Genomic DNA, 19,115 nt, shown 5'->3' on the forward strand with positions numbered 1-19,115 from the left:
TCCCTTGGGTAAATCCCTAGCAGTGCTATTGCTGGGTCATAAGGGAGTTCTATCGATAGTTTTTTGAGGAACCTCCACACTGTTTTCCAGAGTGGCTGCACCTGTCAGTGCTTTTAAATGGCGGGGTTAAACGGGTATGGGGTTACATGTGATTTTCAGAATATTTCTATTTTAATATCTAGGAATTAGGTCAGATTCCATTAATTTAACTTTTCAGTACCAAATCATGGTGGAGTTGCCGCATCTTGCTGCAGGGTCAGATGCTGATTTTAATTTGCACCTAGCAGTTTGACCCCAGGGACCGGCTTGAATCGTTACGTGAGTCGCACTCCTTGCCGGGATCCGCGTCCGCCCGGGCCCGCTCATGAGTGCACCTGCCGCACCTGAGGCCCTGCCCCGTCTCCCCACAGGCTGACCGTGCTGCGAGAGGCCTCTGATGAAATCGCGTCTGAAGAAGAGGCTGATGTGAAGTTGCCCAAGGGGGATCGTCGTACGGGAGACCCGTGCCCGTGCCCCAGCGGGCTCGACGTGGAGCGGGACGCGGGCCGGAGAGAGGACAGCGGTGCCGAAGAGCATGGGCACCGGCCACCCGGCGGGCCGTGCACCCTGGTGGGTACTTAGAGCCACGCTCCCCCTGGACTGAGCTCCGGTGGCAGCACGCAGGCCAGGCGTGTCTCCCCGGGTGTGAGTCCGTCCCAGGGTTTGTGCCAGAGCTGCTCACGCCAGGCGTGTGTGGAAGGAGGCTTTAAAATGTTTACATGGCCCCCGCATTCATTCTTGACTTAAATTTTATGTAAGAAGGTGAACAGTGCTGTGTAACCTCTGTAAATGTTCGGGGAGTATTTATTGGAAGGGTTTCCGGAGTTTCCTGGCTTACGCCAGGATGCGTACCTCATTGTGTTACGTTGGTAAATGTGGTGCGTTTACTTCCGCGAAGTAGACAGTTAAGTGCATGTCAGTGACGTGGTGTGCTGGCTGGAACCTGCTCTGCAACGTGGCAGCCGGGTCGGTGGAGGCGTGGTGCCAACCAAGTCACTCAGCAGTCACCTCGCCGGGGAAGGGAGACCTGTGTCGGTGGAGGGCACGTGCCCAGAGGGAGGAAATCATCTGCGGGCTTGGAGGATGCTTGGGATGTTGATGATGGAGTCTAGAAAATTCCAGTCCTTTATTCCTAAGGAAAATAATATTGTACCCTGACCCAAGGCTTCCTTCAGTAAAGGAGCAGACCGGCACGACGCAGGTTTCGAGTCCTTTTATGAACTTGCCATCGACAGTGAACTTCTCCTGGTGCCTGTAGAGTTACTGCTCTGAGAGACTTCCGGGTTTACTTACGGCTTATTCTTTATCACAGTTCCAGACACACAGTAACAACCCAAACTCAGCTTCACAGCAGTTATTGCTGCCATATATGTGTAATTGCATATTCTGTGTGAGCCTACAACTTTGTGGTACGTTTTCCTTTTCCTTTTTCTTTTTAATTTTTTTAACATTTATTTTTGAGAGAGAGACACACACAGAGTGTGAGCAGGGGAGGGGCAGACAGAGAGGGAGACACAGAATCCGAAGCAGGCTCCAGGCTCTGAGCTGTCAGCACTGAGCCCACGCGGGGCGCAAACCCACGAACTGTGAGATCATGACCTGAGCCGAAGTCGGCCGCTTAACTGACTGAGCCTCCCAGGCGCCCCCATTTTCATTTTCTTACATGTGGTTATTTGTTTCGCTATGCTGAAGAAACAAAACAGCCACGAATCTGAATAAACCGTGCTTCACGTCGAAGTGACCCGGCGGTCCTCACCGAACCGCTCCAGCCTGTGTTACCGGGGCCTCCTCGTGTAGCTCGGATGTGCGGGGACGCCCCCGCGCGCCTGACGGCGTTCTGACTTCCGCTCTAGGTTGATAAAGAGACCAACACGGAGGAGGCCGGCGAGGCCGGCGACGCCAGCGCGGCGGTTCGCCCCAAGGAGCGCAGCGGCCTGAGCGGCCGGCAGCGGCCCTCCGTGCGGAGCAGCGTGATCGTGCGCTCACAGACCTTCTCCCCGGGGGAGCGGAGCCAGTACATCTGCAGGGTAAGGGCGCGCCAGCGGCCCGCCGACCGTGAGGGACGGCCACCGGCGGGCCCCGCCTGCAAACCCGAGTGGGTAGAGGCGCCATGAAATATCACACTGGTGGCTCTTTTCAGTTTGGCTTGTGTCTTACCTTTTCTTAAATCTCATGTCTCCTTACTTGGCCAATAAGTGAATTAAAGGCCCGACTGCCGACATATTTGTACTTCATTGTGTATTTAGAAACCTCAGATGATTTGAGACTTAAACGTATGTCATCCAGGCCTTGAACCAAGTTCATCCTGCAGAACCAAAGTTAGGTTCTAGAACAAAAACCATCTTCTAATAATGCCCGTAGACACTGAGTCACACCCACGTCTCTGTAAAGAATATGGTGAGCCTGGCCTCGGTTTGCCAAGTTCTACTTCCAGAAGAAGTCATGATTGATAGCAGTATAGATTAATATCATGTTACTAGATGGGTTGGAAAATACTCTCAAAATTCTAAATTTACTTCATTCAATTCAACAAATATGTTTATTAAGCGTCTGCTGGCCAGCACGTTTCTAGACGCTTGGCTGGACTCTTCTGTGAAGAGAAGAGGCCCAGAGCCCCCCTGTGTGCAGCTCACATCCTGTGTGTTGAGCCACTTACCGTGATGAAAAATTGTGAAGTGTCTTAGGAGGGGACTGACTCTCCGAAAAACAGTGGGGCGAGTTAAGGGGGATTGGAAGTGGTGAAGAGCAGGGTCTCAAGTTTAAAAGTAGGGTTCAAAGCAGGCTTCATTGAGAAGGTGCGGTTTCAGCAGAGACCCGAAGCAGGTGAAGGTGTGAGCACAGGCTGTCTGGGTCAGGAAGATTCTAGGTTGTTCTAAACTGTGACTGAAATCTGACCTTGAGCTCTATATATAATAATACAGACCCTACTTTTTAAAAATGAATATTGCAAATTAGCTACAAATACAAGGGATACTTTTATTTCAAAGTATGTATAATTGTCTTCATGCATAACTGCCGCCAAAAGGCAGCTGTTGAAATTATATGTAAGAAAATTTAGTTGTTTAAGGAAAGCATAGAACAGAAAAGAACTTGTTTAGGAAGGATTTTCTTAAAGAAACAAACTCCTGTAATCACTACTTATCTGATAAGCTTCTCGATTCTAAACCACCAGCACACTGTTATGTAGTGATTTTCTTTTATTTGTTTTGTCCTTTGTCGCCAGTTGAATCGAAGCGACAGTGACAGCTCAACCCTGGCTAAAAAATCCCTGTTTGTGAGAAACGCCACCGAACGGCGCAGTTTGAGGGTCAAAAGGGTACGTATTCCTTCCACAATCTCCCAGTGTCCCCAGCTGACCCAGAGCCCCGATTGTGAGGCACCAGCCCCAGAACTCCTGAGCGGGATCGCTGTGCACTCGGGCTACCGAGCAAGGCCTCTGTGCTTCCTGGGGGACTCGGGTGTCGTGTTGGCTGGAGGGCCGTCGGCAGGTTTGGATCCTGTGATACTGAAGCCAGGACGCTCACTCTGCAGTGTCGCTGGACAGGGCGTCGCCGAGTGGGCTGATGGTGGGACTTGTGTAACACCCGGTACCTTTTCAGAAGGACTGACGTTCTGGTTCTGGAGTGCCTGGTTTCAGTAACTAAAAACGGATGTTCTCGGAAGGTTAGGCCGAGCGTGGGAGGGAAAGCGCCGGCCGACGAGGAAGCCGTGGGGCTCCAGACCAGCCTGGAAGGATGAGTCAGAGAGGATGTGTCAATACATTAAAAGGCGGGACCGTTCAGGCAGTTCAACAATCCCTGCTTACTGAGAGGTGACAGACTGACGGGAGGTTATCTGCCTGCTCATAGTCTGTTTAGTAATAATTTATGAAGCCGTTGTATTTGAGCTCCGATGCCGTGTTTAAGTGAGGACGGAGCACCGTGTGTGCCGAGCGAGGCAGGTGCCGCTGCCGGACTTCCCGGTCTGCAGGAGGCACCCAGGGGCACCCGGGCCGGGAAAGGAGCCTGGGTGAGAGACGGACTGTGCTCACCTGCTTGGGGGAAGCTAAAGACGACGGGGGAGGTCTGCGGCCTTGACCCCTGGATAAAAGTTCAAAAGAAGCTCAGGGGGAGGCGGGGAGGGTGGGCACTGTGCAGTCTGCCCAGCGCAGTGACTTCGCGTCATCAGCGGGAGAACAGTGACGGCAGGAGTATTTACACCGCAGAAATCAGCAAACTCTTACAAACCCTTGCTTCTTCCTTGGTTTTGTTTTTCTTTGCTTGTTTGTTTTTTGTTTTTTGTTTTTGAGAGAGAGAGGGAGAAAGAGAGTGTGCACCTGCACAAGCATGACAAGGACAGAGAGAGAAGGAGACAGAGGAACCCAAGCAGGCTCCGTGCTGCCAGCCTAGAGCCCGATGTGGGGCTCGATCCCACAAACCTGGGATCGTGACCTGAGCCAAAATCCAGAGTTGGATGCTCACTTGATGGAGCCACCCAGGCACCCCAAACCCGTGCTTTTTCCTCCACTGGCCCCACCCAGAGCCGCTTGTTAAATATCGGCCAGCACATGTGTATGCATAACCGCCAGGAAGGATTTCTTATTCTGAAACCCTTTTGTATTTCTAAAATTTCTATTGAGAAACAAGTAATACGATCAAAGTGAGTGTGTGTCGAGGTGATTCTGCTGTGTCAGAAGTTTGTTAGAGCAGAGGTTGAATACGGGGACCCTAATAAAATATTACAGAATGTTCGAGAATGTCACAGAAGTGTGTGTTGGACGAGGCGGAGAGGGTACGGGCTCTCCAGCCCTGGGCGAGGGCCCTGATTCGGGAAGAGCCACCGCAGGCCTCCCCGCCTCTTCCATCTCTCACAAGCACCACTGTCGTCCAGATCTCCAAGCCCGACTACCTCTCAAATTTGAGTCCCTCCTCTCTCGCATCAAATGGTTCCAGTTTTTACTCTCATTTTCCATTCCTGCTGCCAATGGTCTGGGCAAAAAATGCCCTCCTTGTTCCCCTCAGCTCACGCACCCTCCCCGGCCTCTCTGACTTCCTTCCTTCGAGCAAGCGTGACCAGCCCTGAGTGACCTCCCCTCCCTGGCTTCCTGGGGCAGAGAAGGGGCCACTCCACCGCCCACTGCTGGACGCCTTCAAGGTTAAGGACTGGGTCCTCTCTCCCTGGTGTTTGGCCTCCAGCCAGCAACCCCCCAGCAGACATTTATTCATACATATTCAATAATTACTTCTTGGTAAATGGATAAGATTGGCCCCAGGCAGAGCCCCGCTGATTCCCTGGTGAAAGTGGCTCTTAGACATGGGAAATGGAGGAAGGAGTTGGGATCTGAGCATAGTGATGAGAGGAGGGGCCCATCGGCTGGGTTCCGGGTGCTTCCGGGCAGGACGGCAGAAGGAGTGAACAGTGGGGGTGCGGCTGGGTGTCCCACGCAGGAGGGAGCACGAGTCTCTCGGCTTGTTTGGCACGGAGGGCGGCTTTGTGGCGTAAATCGGTCAGGCCAGCGAGGCTGTGCTACGGCAACAGCTGTACAAAATCTCTGGTTTATTTCCCACTTGGCGGCTTGTTCACTGCGGGTTGGCTAAACGCTCTGCTCATTCTATCTTCACTGGGGACCCAGGCTGACGGGGCCTGCACCCCTGAGTCTCTGCTGTCCCACCCGCGGGGGGCAGAAATGTGCACACGTCACCCTGGCCTTGAAGGCTGCCGCCCGGCGGGACACATCCCTGCCACTCGCCTTCCCTCGGCCGCTCACGCCTCCCTTGCGGGAGCACGGAAGTGGGGGGGACCGCGAGCAGTGCCGACTCCCCGAGTGACGGGTCCCGCCCCCGGCTTCCTGCCCCTGCAGACGGCGTGCCAGCCAGTGCTGAGACGCGCGGCGCAGGGCCGGCCGGTGCGCACGTCGCTGGACCTGGAGCTGGACCTGCAGGCGTCGCGCACCCGGCAGAGCCGCCTCAACGACGAGCTGCAGGCGCTGCGGGGCCTGCGGCAGAAGCTGGAGGCGCTGAAGGCGCAGGGGCAGACCGACCTTCCCCCGGGCGTGCTGGACGACGAGCGGTTCCAGAAGCTCCTGAAGCAGGCTGAGAAGCAGGTACGGCCCCGCGTCCCCGCGCAGAGCGGCCCCCAGCTCGCCCCTCGCTCTGACAAAGTCCGCAGGTCCTTTTCCTGCAACTTGGAACTCTTTTTTCCCCGTTGTTTTTTAACCTAGGATATTGCTAAGAGAGCCCCCCCCTCCTCCCCGCCCTCCAGGTACACACAGCAGGTCCCCAGACCACTCCCCTCCCCCACCCTGCGGCCACCTGCCAGCCAGGAGCATGGCCGCGAGGGGAGGTGGCCTTCTGCTCCTGCTCCGAGGGTCTTGTCTCAACACGGGGCAAATAAACACAGTAGAACTTTTCACATCAATGACAGATTTCGTTTAAACCTTCTGAATAGCTCTTTAGGACTCATCAACCACCTCAACTGTATATGGCTTGTTAATTGGAAGGCTTCCACATTTTCACAGTCTTTGTTTCCTTCAAGAAAGATCACACTTCCCATATTGGCATTCTCCCTGTGTCTCACCACACAAGAAGCCTACACAATAGGATACGTTCACCGATGAAAAACTAAGGTATTGTTAAGGGGACATCTCTACTGACCTGCCACCTACCAAGAACCAAAATTTTTTGGAGCCTGGTTTGTTGGTTTATTCTCTAAAGTTTATATGGCCATAGGACAGCGTGTCCGCAGCCAATGCCATATACAAATAGAACTTCCCACGTAGCTGAAATATTGCAAAGGCCAAAACACTATTTATCCTCTTTCAATTGTTTTGGATGGACATCTCAAATAGATTAGAAACTTTCTTAAACTAATAGAAAATCTTGTCCATAATATACACGTCCCTTTTTTGGGCCCATAGCTGTTTGGATACGAGCGTGTGATACTGTGGGGAAACCGAGTCATTTAATTGACCAGCACTACTAATCCTGTATGGAACTCAGAAACTTAATGAATTTTGGGGACGAAACTGATCCCAATATTTTTTTAAAGAAAGTTCTAGCAATAAAACATATCACATATCTGTATTATGTCCCTACCTGATGGACCGAAACCTTGGTCCATAGATCAATAAGTATCTCTTCAGTGAAGAGCTGACTTGTAGGCCATCTGTTTGTGCCTTAGAGACTACCGGGGTGATTAGACACTGTCGTCCTTCCCAAGAGCTTATGGAGTAAAAGAGATGAGCTAGATATACCAGGTCCTCAAGAGAAGTCACTTTCTAGTGAGATCAGGAGAGGTTTCACGGAGGAGGTAGCAAAGTAGCCTTGAAGGTGAGTAGTGGGACTTCATTCACAGCGGGTGGAGACGCCAGCAGGCGCGGGGACCTGCAGTAGTCAGGGTCTGGCTAGCTCACGACCGTGAGGGGCCCACAGGCACGAGCCCGCACGAGAGCATTACCGCAGCCTGGCTGTCTCTTTGCACGATGGAAAATCACATTCGAAGCCGAAATCACCAACTCTTATGTTCGCCCCCATAATGATGACCATTGCTTTTATTCTCTTGAGTCTTTCACTTCACCATTAGCAATCATTTCAAAGCCTTGGCTAACACTGACTAACTTTAATAGCGTGGAGAAGCATCACAGACTTTGGACCCCTAAGGGTCAAAGGCTTTCAAAGCTGGATTAGAGGTTTACAGCTACAGATTTAAACAGCACCTTGCACCTTTGGGGTTTTTTGTTGTTTGTTTGTTTTTGATTTGTCACAGTACAACATTCTAGATCCTTGGGTATCAATAATTACAAGAACTTTGGGACTTTTGGTACTTCATATAATATTGCTAAATTCGTCCATGAATTGCTTGTTATTCTAGTTTGTTTTGACTGCTTTCTGATCTCCAATGTGTAGAAAAAAGCTCAATACAGCAAGTGGTTGGTTATTTGGAAAAAACTAAAAGAAAGAAGCAAAAATAGACAAAGATCTGGCAAGATCAATAAAGAGGAGATACACATAAAGAAAACTATAAAAGGAAAGAGGGATAGAATGACAGATAAATTTGAGATATAAAAGATAAATTGAATAATAGCAAAGATAAAGGCCCACAATTTGGACAAATATGTAGGAAAATGTAACATATGAAAAACTGATGAAAAGGGGAAATTTCTGAAAGAAATAAAAGCAGTGATTAAAAATCTATCCACGGTGAAAACATAGATCTAGATGTTTTGCATGTAAGTTCCCCCAAACTTTCAAAGAACAGATTATCTCAACTTTATGTAAACTCTTCCAGATGCTAGAAAAAGAGAGAGCACTCCACAACTCATTGTGTGACCAACATCCCTAATACCAAAACCAAACAAAGATATTATCAAAAAGGAAAAGCATATGCCAGTTTCACTCATAAGTATAGATGCAAAAATCCTAAATACAGTATTAGTAAATATAATACAACAATATATTTAAAAGGTATTAACATTTTGGGGCACCTGGGTGGTTCAGTTGCTTAGGCGTCAGACTTTGGCTCAGATCCTGATCTCATGGTTCATGGGTTCGAGCCCCGCATCGGGCTCTGTGCTGACAGCTCAGAGCCTGGACCCTGCTTGGGATTCTGTGTCTCCCTCCCTTTCTGCCCCTCCCCAGCTTGTGCTCTGTTTCTCAGCCTCTCAAAAATAAATAAAACCGTTAGAAAAAAAAATTTTAAGATATTACATTTTGATCGTGTTAAGGATTTTTTAACATTAGAAAAATCTTAGTACAATGAATCCTCTCAACAGATTAAGGAGAAAAACCATTGGATCAACTGAGGAGATGAAGGAAATATATTGACAGTTCTCAGTATTCATTAATGTTTAAAACTTTCAGTAAGTTAGAACTTCAGAGAAGTTCAGAGAGAACTTCTTTAACTTGATAGTAACCAAGGGAAATACGGTCCTAAATAGACAAGCATTGGAACCGTTCTTTTAAAGTCCGATGCAGGTGTTCAGCACTCTTCTGCTCAACATTGCATTGCAAATTCTAACCAAGGTAAGGCAAGAAAAAAGTAGAAGCAGAAAGACTGAAAAGGAGGAGATAAAGCTGCCATCCCTGGCAGACAGACCAGGATTGTGCACATCTGCCGGTTACTCCGAGGAAGAAGAGAGTTTAACAAGATATGTACATAGAAGAGTCATTTACAAAAGTGTGCTGCAGTGCTGTACACCAACCAGAAACTACTAGAAAACTTAATTATGAAGATAATTTTTTACCACAGCATCAAAGATTATCAAGTATCAAGGAATAAATTCAACAAAAATTTGCCTTATATTATAGGAGCACTTAATAACCTTATGAGGGAAGTGTAAGGAAAAAACCCTGCATTCATGGTGAAGTATACCCCATTCTGTAGAACACAGGTCCGCAAACTTTTCCAGTAAAGGGCCCAGGAAGAAATATTTCCACCAGAGGATCCCCTCAGCACCTGTCACCTCCGCCACGTACAAGAGCTGCCACAGACAAGATGTAAATGGCCTCACTGTGTTCCAAGAAAACTTCACAAAGACAGATGCAGGCCAGCGTTTGCCATCCCTGATCCAGAGGGAAGAGTTATTACTGTGGATATAGTTGATTCTCTCTAAAATGTTCCACAGATTTGATGTCATTCCAAGCAGAATGCGTACAAGCATCTACATGGAAATTGATGAAATTAATTGAAAGAAAAGGTCAAAGAATAGTCTTGAATGCTGTGACGGGGAGCCAGCAACAGCTTCTCGAGAGGAGGTTTCTTTGGGAGCCTGTGCTAGAGACGTGTGTGTGACCTGGGCCAGCGTGGGAGGCTCCCCATCCCCCCCACCTCACACCCTGGCCATTTTCCGCAAAATACAATGAGAGGAGCTTGGGCAGCATCTAAGCTGTCTAATCCTGGTTAGAAGAAACGGGATTGCAGCATCCTTTCAGAGATAAAAGTATTGTAAATGCACTGTTTCTAAATGGGCTTTTTAAATCTTTCATCATACAGAATTCTAGACTTTAACTGGTGTTAATAGAGGATTTAAGGTCTGCAGGTTTTAAGGTGACTCTTGTTTCCCTTGCTCATTAAAGAAGTCCTTAGCACAAGTAGATGGAAACCAGGAGGGCTGTAGGACCCAGCAACCATGGAGATCTTCAGGGCCAGCCTAGCGCCCCGCTGAGCCTCTCAAAACCTGAACTCAAGTAAGAGTTGCCATTTGATGCACACGTGTTCGTTTTAATGATTTGTCCTTTAATGAGGCTGTGAAGAAAGTGTGTCCGTTCTCAGCTGCAGAAAATTCCAGGAGGGGTTTCCCGGGGCACTGAGCAGAACTGTTGCCTACAAGAGAAACACCTCTGTAACGCAAGTCTTCTCTCCCGGGTGCCTCTGGCCCAGCGGTTAAGCTCCCGAATAAACCCCCCAGCGACGAGGCCACCACTGTGGATGTCCCATCTGACCTTGGCAAAAGTCTCCTCTGCCTCATTAAAGCCTGCTGACCTTGCTTACCAGCCAAGATTTTATCCTGTTTTGAGTTTTGCTTGTCCCTTACCTGCCACTAGACACACAGTTGCCCCTTGACTTGCTGGGGGATGGGCCAGTAGACCATAGGCAGAGATGAGAAACGGCTGGTGACCCCAGGGTAGCTTGGCCAGCAGAGGCCTAGACCCTGCCCTCAGGGTCAGCCCGGCCATGGTGTGGGTGTCTTGATCCAGGCTCTGCCTCAGTGGGCCTGGGACCAAGTTCCAGGAGTACGAGGGTCCAGGGCCGCTATCAGGTCAAACCTAGGGGCTTAGGAAGGACACTGCTTTGTGCGTGAGCCTTAGCAGTTCTGAGAGATGGGTCTGAAACAGGGTTTTATGCTGCTCTGACCCCAGCACCCCGGCTGACTGTCACAGTCACAATCTAGGAAAATAATGGCAGTGACATGGAGAAAGTGGCCCATTCACACTTTGCAGGCTCGTGAGGTCCTTGTCTCAGACTTACCGTACCAGCCTCTCTTCCCGTCCTTGCTGGCAGAAGTAATCCTAGGAGAGGCAGGCAGATTTCCCAGACGCAAGAGGAAGCTGAACGAAATTAATTCCCTTGTAAGTGACCTCTGTCATAGCTCGGTCATAGGCAGCCATTTGTGTGATGTGGGGGTAGTTTCCCCTCCTGTCTCCTCATTATGAGCATTTCGGTTGTCCCCATTACAAGTCACCTTCTAGGAAGTGGGTGCCTGCCGAAACGCTGGCCGGCACTGCCCTCTCCGCGCCGTCTCCATGAAGGCGCTGCCGTAGGCACCTGAGCGCACTTGTCCAAAGCCACGTGTCACTGGCCCTGCCGGCTGCGTTCACTTCCATGCCACGTTGGGTGCATTCTGCTCACGGAGTGGGTCTCCTGCCACCGCCGTAGCCACACCCAGTGACAGAAAGAGCACCTGGGCACCCGGCCTAGCGGGCTACCTCGGAGTCCTGGGCTCTGTGCGTTTGCCGTGGGAAAGCAAAGATTGGTGGTCCCTGGACTCCCACCCAGCGCAGGACGGGACCCAAAGCTCTGGCTTTGGGAGGTGTCTTCGAAGAGTGACCCTGGAGAATTCTCAGTTGTGAAATGGTGGTTCGTTTTTCTGTGAATCTGCAGCTGTGTAGTCATTAAACTGTACCCACTTATGCATGATTCTGACCTCATAATAAACTACTGATGATTATTATCATCCTTACGGAAGTTGCACTGATGGCTTTGCTTACAAATTTAATTACATCTTAATAGAGGTTTTCTCGCCTGAGTATCTGATGAGGCAGCACCACACTGGTCTCGTAATCCATGCGCACAGCGAGATGCCGAGCGGGGAGAGGGGCCCGAAGAGGATTCGCCTGCGACTGTGCAGAGCAGGAGGTCAACACCCCCGTCACTCTGCGCCACCGACGGATGCCGCCCGTGAGCAGGGGCCGGAGGAAGGAGGTGGCACCCGTGTGCTGCTTGTCCTCCATGGGGCAGCCCCCGGAAGCCGCACACGCCGTGTCCCTGTCGTCCCTCCGGGAGAAGGAGGAGAGGATGGCTGTGCCAGCGCGAGTGCCAGGCAATCCCATGGCACCTGTGGCTTCAACAAGGACAACCCACGGCAGAGGCTGGAGGCTCAGAGCAGGGACACGAGAGGAGATGCTGGCCGTGCCTCCGTGAAGTTCCCCAGGCCCCACAGGGAGCTGATGCCCGCCGAGGGCAGCAGGAAAGGCAGAGAGTGTCTGGGCTGACATGTGAGCAGTGTCGGATTCACAGTGACAATATAGATTTCCAGTTCTCATCAGGAAAACCCAGCGCGACTAACGGGAAGATGTGTCTAACTGAGGGCCAACAGAAGCTGAGGTGATTGTCTTCATAATTTTCTTTTTCTTCAGATATCCATGCCGTCGCTATTATTTCCTAGAATGTTACCGTGGACGTCACATGCCGATGCTTTTAACAGCTCCGTACAAAACCCCCCTGTTGGGGAGCCGCACGTAAACACGCTATGCTCGTGCGCACAGTACAGGGCCCAGCTCTCTACCTCGCCTAACGATGGTGAAACCTCTCAGGAAGACGATGGAGGACCTTGCTGAGGGTCCCCCTGTGAAGGATGGGAGTGACTGTGACGGCAAGGCCCGGAGGCCCGTGGGCCAGGCTGGGCGGGCGCTCCCTCCTCTTCATGGCTCTGCTTTCTCCCTGCGGCCCCGGGCCGGCCGCTGCTACCCCCTCTGACCCGTCTAACAAAACTATGAACACAGATCAGCCTTAGGAAATGCTATATAAAAGGTGCATAACTTCAGCTTCGGATTTTTCCGTGCTCAAGTAGAGTTTTACATCCTCACCTACAAAATGCGAGGATTGGACTAGAGGACCTCCAGGACCCCTTCCAGTGGAAAACTCTGCCATCTGCTTGCGATGGAATCGAACACGTTCCCAGGATAAGGGAGGTGCTGATCGCACGTGCGGCTGGAAGGCCGTGTGGCCCCAAAGCCAGCCCTTTCGGCACATGCCGTTCTTTGCCCGCTCTCAAGTCTGCGCTGAGCCGGGATTCCCTGCTTCTCAGTCCGAAGGTGCCCCAGACGGCTCTTCCACGGGTCACCGGGGCAGCGCCTGCAGTGAACGCTAGGAGACCGCTGTCCCCACACGCTGTCTGGCCCCCACCTTGGGGCTGGTCCGCAGCAGCAACAGGAAGTCCACGCTCCGAGCCCGGTGCACCATCCCCGTGTAACACGAAGGGAGTCTGGGTACAGGTGTTTCTCCTCATGTTCACCGACTCGGCACGTAGGGACCACTTGAGTTGCGTACTTTGCTTTCTCACCACTCAGGTTTGTCCCAGCCTCGTCTGTGAAAACGCGGACGAGTGCAGTGACGTGCCTTCCATCATGGCCACCAGAGTCAGTAATCATGATGGACAGCTCTCTCCCGCCGGCTCATTTCCGCATCCACTTCCCTGTGCACACGCGGACACAGCACCAGCACGCCCGCAGCCCCCGCGACCCCCGGGGCCCCACTTCCCTGGAGGGGTGGGGGTTTGTGAGATTTTTAGCAGCAGGGCCATAGAATGCCCAACGGTGTGCAAAGAGGTTTCCAACTGCATAAAAAATACAGCTCCCCGAAAAGCAGTTAATGGAAGGCAACAGCGGATCCCGAGTCCGCCTCCTGGTCCGGAAACCCGTCGGGCCTCGGGGTCGCATTCCATAACCTTCCTCCTTCGTGGCTGAAGGTCTGTTTTGTAGCTCAGAATAAAAACTGAATCACAGTTGGTGGCTTCGTGTGTTGTACAACCCCCTTAGGAAGCGGAGCAAGAAATGCAGGGCTGTGAATTACGACGGGCCGGGTCTTAACGTGGCCGGGACTCGGGCGCTGGACCTTTCGGCGGGCCAGGCTCCCGTCGCACAAGCTCAAGGTTAATCACACTCTTCTGGAATCTGGGACATAAAAAGTGGCTTTCTGTGCTGGGAACCAGACAGCTTCATGGTGACTGGCTGGGGCAGAAGGGGAAAGGGTGCTGAGGAAGGGTTGGTATTCTTCCAGAAGAGCTTCGTGGTGCTTACGAAGCAAAAATGTCTTCCTTTTCCTCCAATTGACTTCCCTGTCAAAATGCCAGAGTTCTGTGATGCCAGCCTGTTGTACAGCTTTAAATAATACAGATGTTAACATCTTTCAGAGTTAGGATCTGCCAAGAAAATTACATGTCAGAGATACTAATACACATCATTGGACAAAATAAGTCTCAGTGGTCACAGTGAAGTATTCAGCATTGAGACATAACTGCCCGGAAGCCGGCTACTCTGGATTAGTAACAGCGGGCAAACATTCTGTGATGTATTCTGTCACCCAGATTTTGAGAGAAAGATACAAACACAGAGATAAATGTAATTTTCAGTGATGTATGTTTTTGCTCAGCAGGGAAAGGAATGCGTTGCGTGGTCAGTCTTATTTCGCACAGAACAAAACCAGATCTCAGAGCGATTTTGCAGGGACTGCAAATGCTGGTCGTTGCAAGCCGGCAGACGTCAGGCTACGTAGTGGGGTGTCCTATGGGTGCCCTCCCACAGAGGGCACGGCAGACCCCCACCCTTCGTTCCTGCGGAAGGTAACCACAGACGGAGTGGGATCCGGGGAGCCTGGTGTGAATTCTGGTAAAATACATCTTGGGTTTTCTTACGTAAAACCTAGCGTGTACCTTCTTCCTCCGGCCTTGCCCGGTCTGCGCATTACCTAAGTTAATTAGCCAGTGGCTCTTTCAAGATGGACTCCTTCATGTTATAAGTTACCAGGAACTTGGATGAGTACAGTACTGTCTAGTCTGCTTCATTATTTTTAAGGCATTCACTTGTTAGATACTGTAATGACAATTTCCCAGATGTTCAGTTAGGGACAGTGTGCAAATGAGCATTCCTGTACCTTTCTGGAGTCAGCAGTGCTTCCAAAGCTTGAAAACCTAGTGGAAGAATCGCCGGTCCTGAGAGCGGGGCTGTGAGCCGCCGTCAAAGGTCTTGTCTCTGCTGTGTCCTCTAAGGCTGCAGCCCGCATTCTTCCACTTCGGGCCTTGACAGTGTCTGAAACCGTGGGCGGGGATAGGAGGACAAGATCTGCATTGTCCCCTTTTTGCTGGCACCAGTTCATCTCCTAAACGTCACCACTGCTCAAGTTAATAACAGGAGGACGCGGCTTTTTCAGATGCCGAAGGGTCTCCCTGGTGGGACCATCCAGTCACCGCAGGCTGCAGGCTACCGCCCTTAGCAGAGCGCTTCTTTCTTCCCTTTCCCTGTGCCAGTGCTGACTTCCGGCCCCAGCTGCTCTGCCTCTCTACAAACAAACACAGACACTTCCTTTATGGCTGCAGCTGCCACCCTCATGGCCAGTGGCCTCCAGGAAGCAGGACCACGTTTTGTATTCTGTTATTGGAGCACAGCACTTGGGAGGTCATGGCCTGAGAGGCTGACCAGTGCTGGGGGGAGGGGGTCCCAAATAAGCTGAGTATCCCCAGTGCCTAGCTCCCTTCCCCCACACCAAAACCCCCTTGGTGGGCCGGGGCTGGGGGAGTTATGACTCCAGATGCTTCCTCCTGGCTCAGTAGGAGCACAGTCCTCTCACTCGTGGAGGCTCAGGCGTTGGGACATCTTGTCACCCATGGAGGCTCCGGCGTTGGGACGTCCACCTTGCTGTCCCTGGGACTCCAGCCCCGTAACTGCTCACAGTCTGGGGGGTGAGAATGGTGGCCCTCTGGGCACACCTGTCCATCTGCCATTGGTGTTCATTCCGTGAGAGGCCATCTCCCACCTAGCGTCCTGTTTCCTGCTGTGTTTTTCTCCTCGGAAGGCCTCCTCCAACACCTTCCTGTTATTTGAGTTACAAATGGTTTTGTTCACTCTATCGTCTGCCTTTCACACACCTTTCCGGTTACAGAAGTGCAGATGTTTGCTTGAATCTAAATCTTCCAGTCTCCATTTTCTGGCTTTCTGGAGAGCTTGGTTGGTAGTCAGTAACCGTTGGAAAAAAACCAAAGTTCTTCTAAACCTTTTGAGAGTTACTGAAGCGCTTTAATCCTTCAAGATTGTCATCTAAAAACCCATTTTTCTCAAAGACTGACACGCATTCATTCAGCCCGTGCTAGCTGTGTCCCCACTGTGTGCCGGTGCGAGGAGCCCTGCAGATTCTGGCGCCTAGGAGGGCACACAAGTCCTCACCCTGACGCCACTTGAAAAAGTAAGGCAGGGGCAGGGTGCATGGAAAAGAATCTCTGGTTCCTGGGCTACCCACAGGCATCAGTGAGAAAATGGCCAATGTGTAGTAAAATGTGCCAAAAAGAGCCCGAGACACAGACTTGAATGAACCAAGTCACAGCCCCTCTTGTCAAGGAGAAAAGTGACAGTTTCTGTGGGAATAAGAGCAACTGGTGTGGGTTCCATCAGGCATGAGGCGGGTTGCCAGAGCGTGCTTGGTCGGCTCCGTTTCCCCGACACCCTGGGAAGACGTAGGAGGGGAAGTGAAGAGCAAACCTACCCTGTATCGCCACCCAGAACTTCGTTTAGACTTCCTTTTCTTACACCCGCTTTCCAAACAAATGCCAAAAACTGTAAGATCTCACTCTCTCCTCAAAACTCTCCCTAATTTAAATTAGATTTCTGTCTCTGTCAAGTGCAGATAACTACTGTTTGTACATATGCGTTGACAAAACTACTTCTAGATGACGTCTTCCCCTCATCGAGTCCATAGGTAGCGTGAAGTCTCCAACCACTTGTATGATGCAACCTCACAAGTAGCTTCTGCAAGAATCGGCAGTTTTCAAAAACAAACCACCAGCGTAAAAATCTTTATTGAGCACTTGAACCTCTAACAATTATGTTAAACAGATGCAGTCCCCGGCCTTCGGAAGCTTATGGGCCCATAGAAACCGCTTGGACCCAAAGACAAACCATGAGCCAAAACCGCAATTAACAACCAGAGAGCCTTTGGCTTTCCCTGCAAGTGGGAGTCAGTGCCTTTGTGGAGGTCGGCGTCCAGATAATCAATAAGTCACATGGTTTGCAAATACGAAGGTAGGAAGAGTAGCAAGTAGCACATTTACATCTAAGTCTCATTTCCTACCTCACACGTAGGTAAGGAATTGTCCTTTTAGTTAATGTGTTTTTAAGCACTAAGTATAAATGAAACACAGTTGTGATTATTTTTTCCCTGAGAGTGGGGTAATATAAACATACACATGCACGCACGCAGATGTACTCTTACTGTGGATGGTTTTCAGAATACACGGGACATGCCTGCTTTTATCCACTACATCTAATTTAACCAGACGTTCATTTATCTAGATGTTTAAATGCGAAATGAATGAACGTTGCAGCATGGAAATCATTTAAACATGGGGTTCTAGAAGGTTCATTCAATAATTATGCTCTGGCTATTAAATACGATGTTACAAAACTGTTAAAAAGTTACCGACTTCCATTTCCTGGTCTGGCCTCTTAGGGGCTTGGAAGCTACTACTCAGACCCAACAACCAGGAAAGAAGCTGAACAAACTGAAAAATCAACAACTCTTCTTAGATCTTTCAGGAAAATGAGGTCACAGGACAAAACATTGCCCCCCCCCCCAAATTAGAGAGACAGGCAGCACAGACTGTGACCTCTCAGAGCAGGAACTCCAAGGGAAGCAGCACCAGGGTGTGAGAACCTGTGCTGAAATTGATGAACCGCTGGAGGCTCCAAGTCAGCAAGTCCAAGTGCTGAAAACTCCAGGGGACCACCCATGGGGAGCCCCACACTTTGTGAATTTTCTGTCTAGGAGCTCTGGTCCTCTTCGTGAGTATCGGAAAAAATCTCTCCTGTGCTTCCAGCAGGGTGAAGGCAAAAGTGGCCATTTTGAAATATGCCGGCACATTCTGTTGACAAGACTCACCCTCAGGAGCAACGGTTCTACTAGAGTCTAACCTACTAGGATTTTATGAGAGCCTAACCAACTTGGGGCAAGGAAAACACCCACTCCCAGCCACCCTGTCTCGCCTAAGGGGCAGTTGGGGGGCTGTGAAGTTCTCATGTGGGGGCACAAGCCCATCAAAAGACCGAGACCTAACTACAGGACTATTGAGCACTCCCTGTCCTCACCTCCACTTCATTACTAAAGGCTCCTTAGAGTTTAGTCACTAGGTGAATGTGGGCATTAGCAAAATCACCAGGCATACTGAAAGACAAAACCCAGTTTGAAGAGACAGAAAAAGCATCAGAACCAGGATCAGACGTGGCAGGGATGTTGGTATTATCAGACCAGGAATTTAAAACAACAGTGATCAATGCTCTAAGAGCTCTAATGGGAAAAATAGACAACATATAAGATCAGATGGTCAATAAAAGCTGAAAGGAAAAGAATTCTAAGAAAGAATTAAAAAGTGGTAGAAATCAAAAACACTACAAGAGAAATGAAGAATACCTGTGATGGGCTTGTTTTCAGACCAGACACGGCTGAGGCAAGATGCTGAGCTTGAGGATATGTGAGTAGGAACTTTCAAGATTGAAAGCCAAAGATCAAGACTGGGGAGGGGGGAGAACAGAGTATCTAAAACCTGTGGGACAATTACAAAAGGTGTAATTCACACATAATGGGAATACCAGGTGAAGACAGAGAACAACAAGAAAGATTTAAAGGAATAATCGTTGAGAATTTCTCCAAATTCACATCAGACACCAAACTACAGACCCAGGAAGCTCAGAGAGAACACCAGTCCAGATAGATGTAAGATACTACACCTAGGCATATAAAATTCAAACCTCAGAAAATCACAGATACAGGAAAAATATTGAAAGAGGCCAAAGTGAAAGAACACTTAACATATAAGAGTGAAGATAAGAATTATATATGACTTTTCAGAAGCCAAGCAAGCAAAAAGAGAGTGGGGTGATGGGGGGTGGGGGGGCAGAACACCAACGGAGAATTCTATACCCAAAAAAATTATCCTTCAGAACTAAAGGAGAAATACTTTCTCAGACAAATGAAAATTGAAAAAACATGTTGTCAGTAGACCTGCCTAGCAAGAAATGTTAAGAGAAGGTCTTCAAGGATTAGCAAATAGTCTAGGCCAGAAACTTGGATCTGTATAAAGAAAGGAAGAGCACTGAAGAAGGAATTAGTGTCTGTAA

The 19,115-nt window shown here is 50.0% G+C and overlaps 1 protein-coding gene across 1 annotated transcript in view; it reads left to right on the forward strand.

The window, feature by feature from the left end:
* Nucleotides 1-19,115, forward strand: part of WWC2 (WW and C2 domain containing 2) — a 180,954-nt gene that overhangs the window by 154,344 nt on the left and 7,495 nt on the right. Inside the window, exons 18-21 of the mRNA XM_029934162.1 lie at nucleotides 411-609; nucleotides 1,893-2,066; nucleotides 3,263-3,355; nucleotides 5,879-6,121. Of these exons, the coding sequence (XP_029790022.1) occupies nucleotides 411-609; nucleotides 1,893-2,066; nucleotides 3,263-3,355; nucleotides 5,879-6,121 (709 nt within the window). The remainder of the gene's footprint in view (nucleotides 1-410; nucleotides 610-1,892; nucleotides 2,067-3,262; nucleotides 3,356-5,878; nucleotides 6,122-19,115) is intronic.

This window comes from Suricata suricatta, chromosome 1 (assembly GCF_006229205.1).
Source record: "Suricata suricatta isolate VVHF042 chromosome 1, meerkat_22Aug2017_6uvM2_HiC, whole genome shotgun sequence".
Taxonomy (NCBI): Eukaryota; Metazoa; Chordata; class Mammalia; order Carnivora; family Herpestidae; genus Suricata; species Suricata suricatta.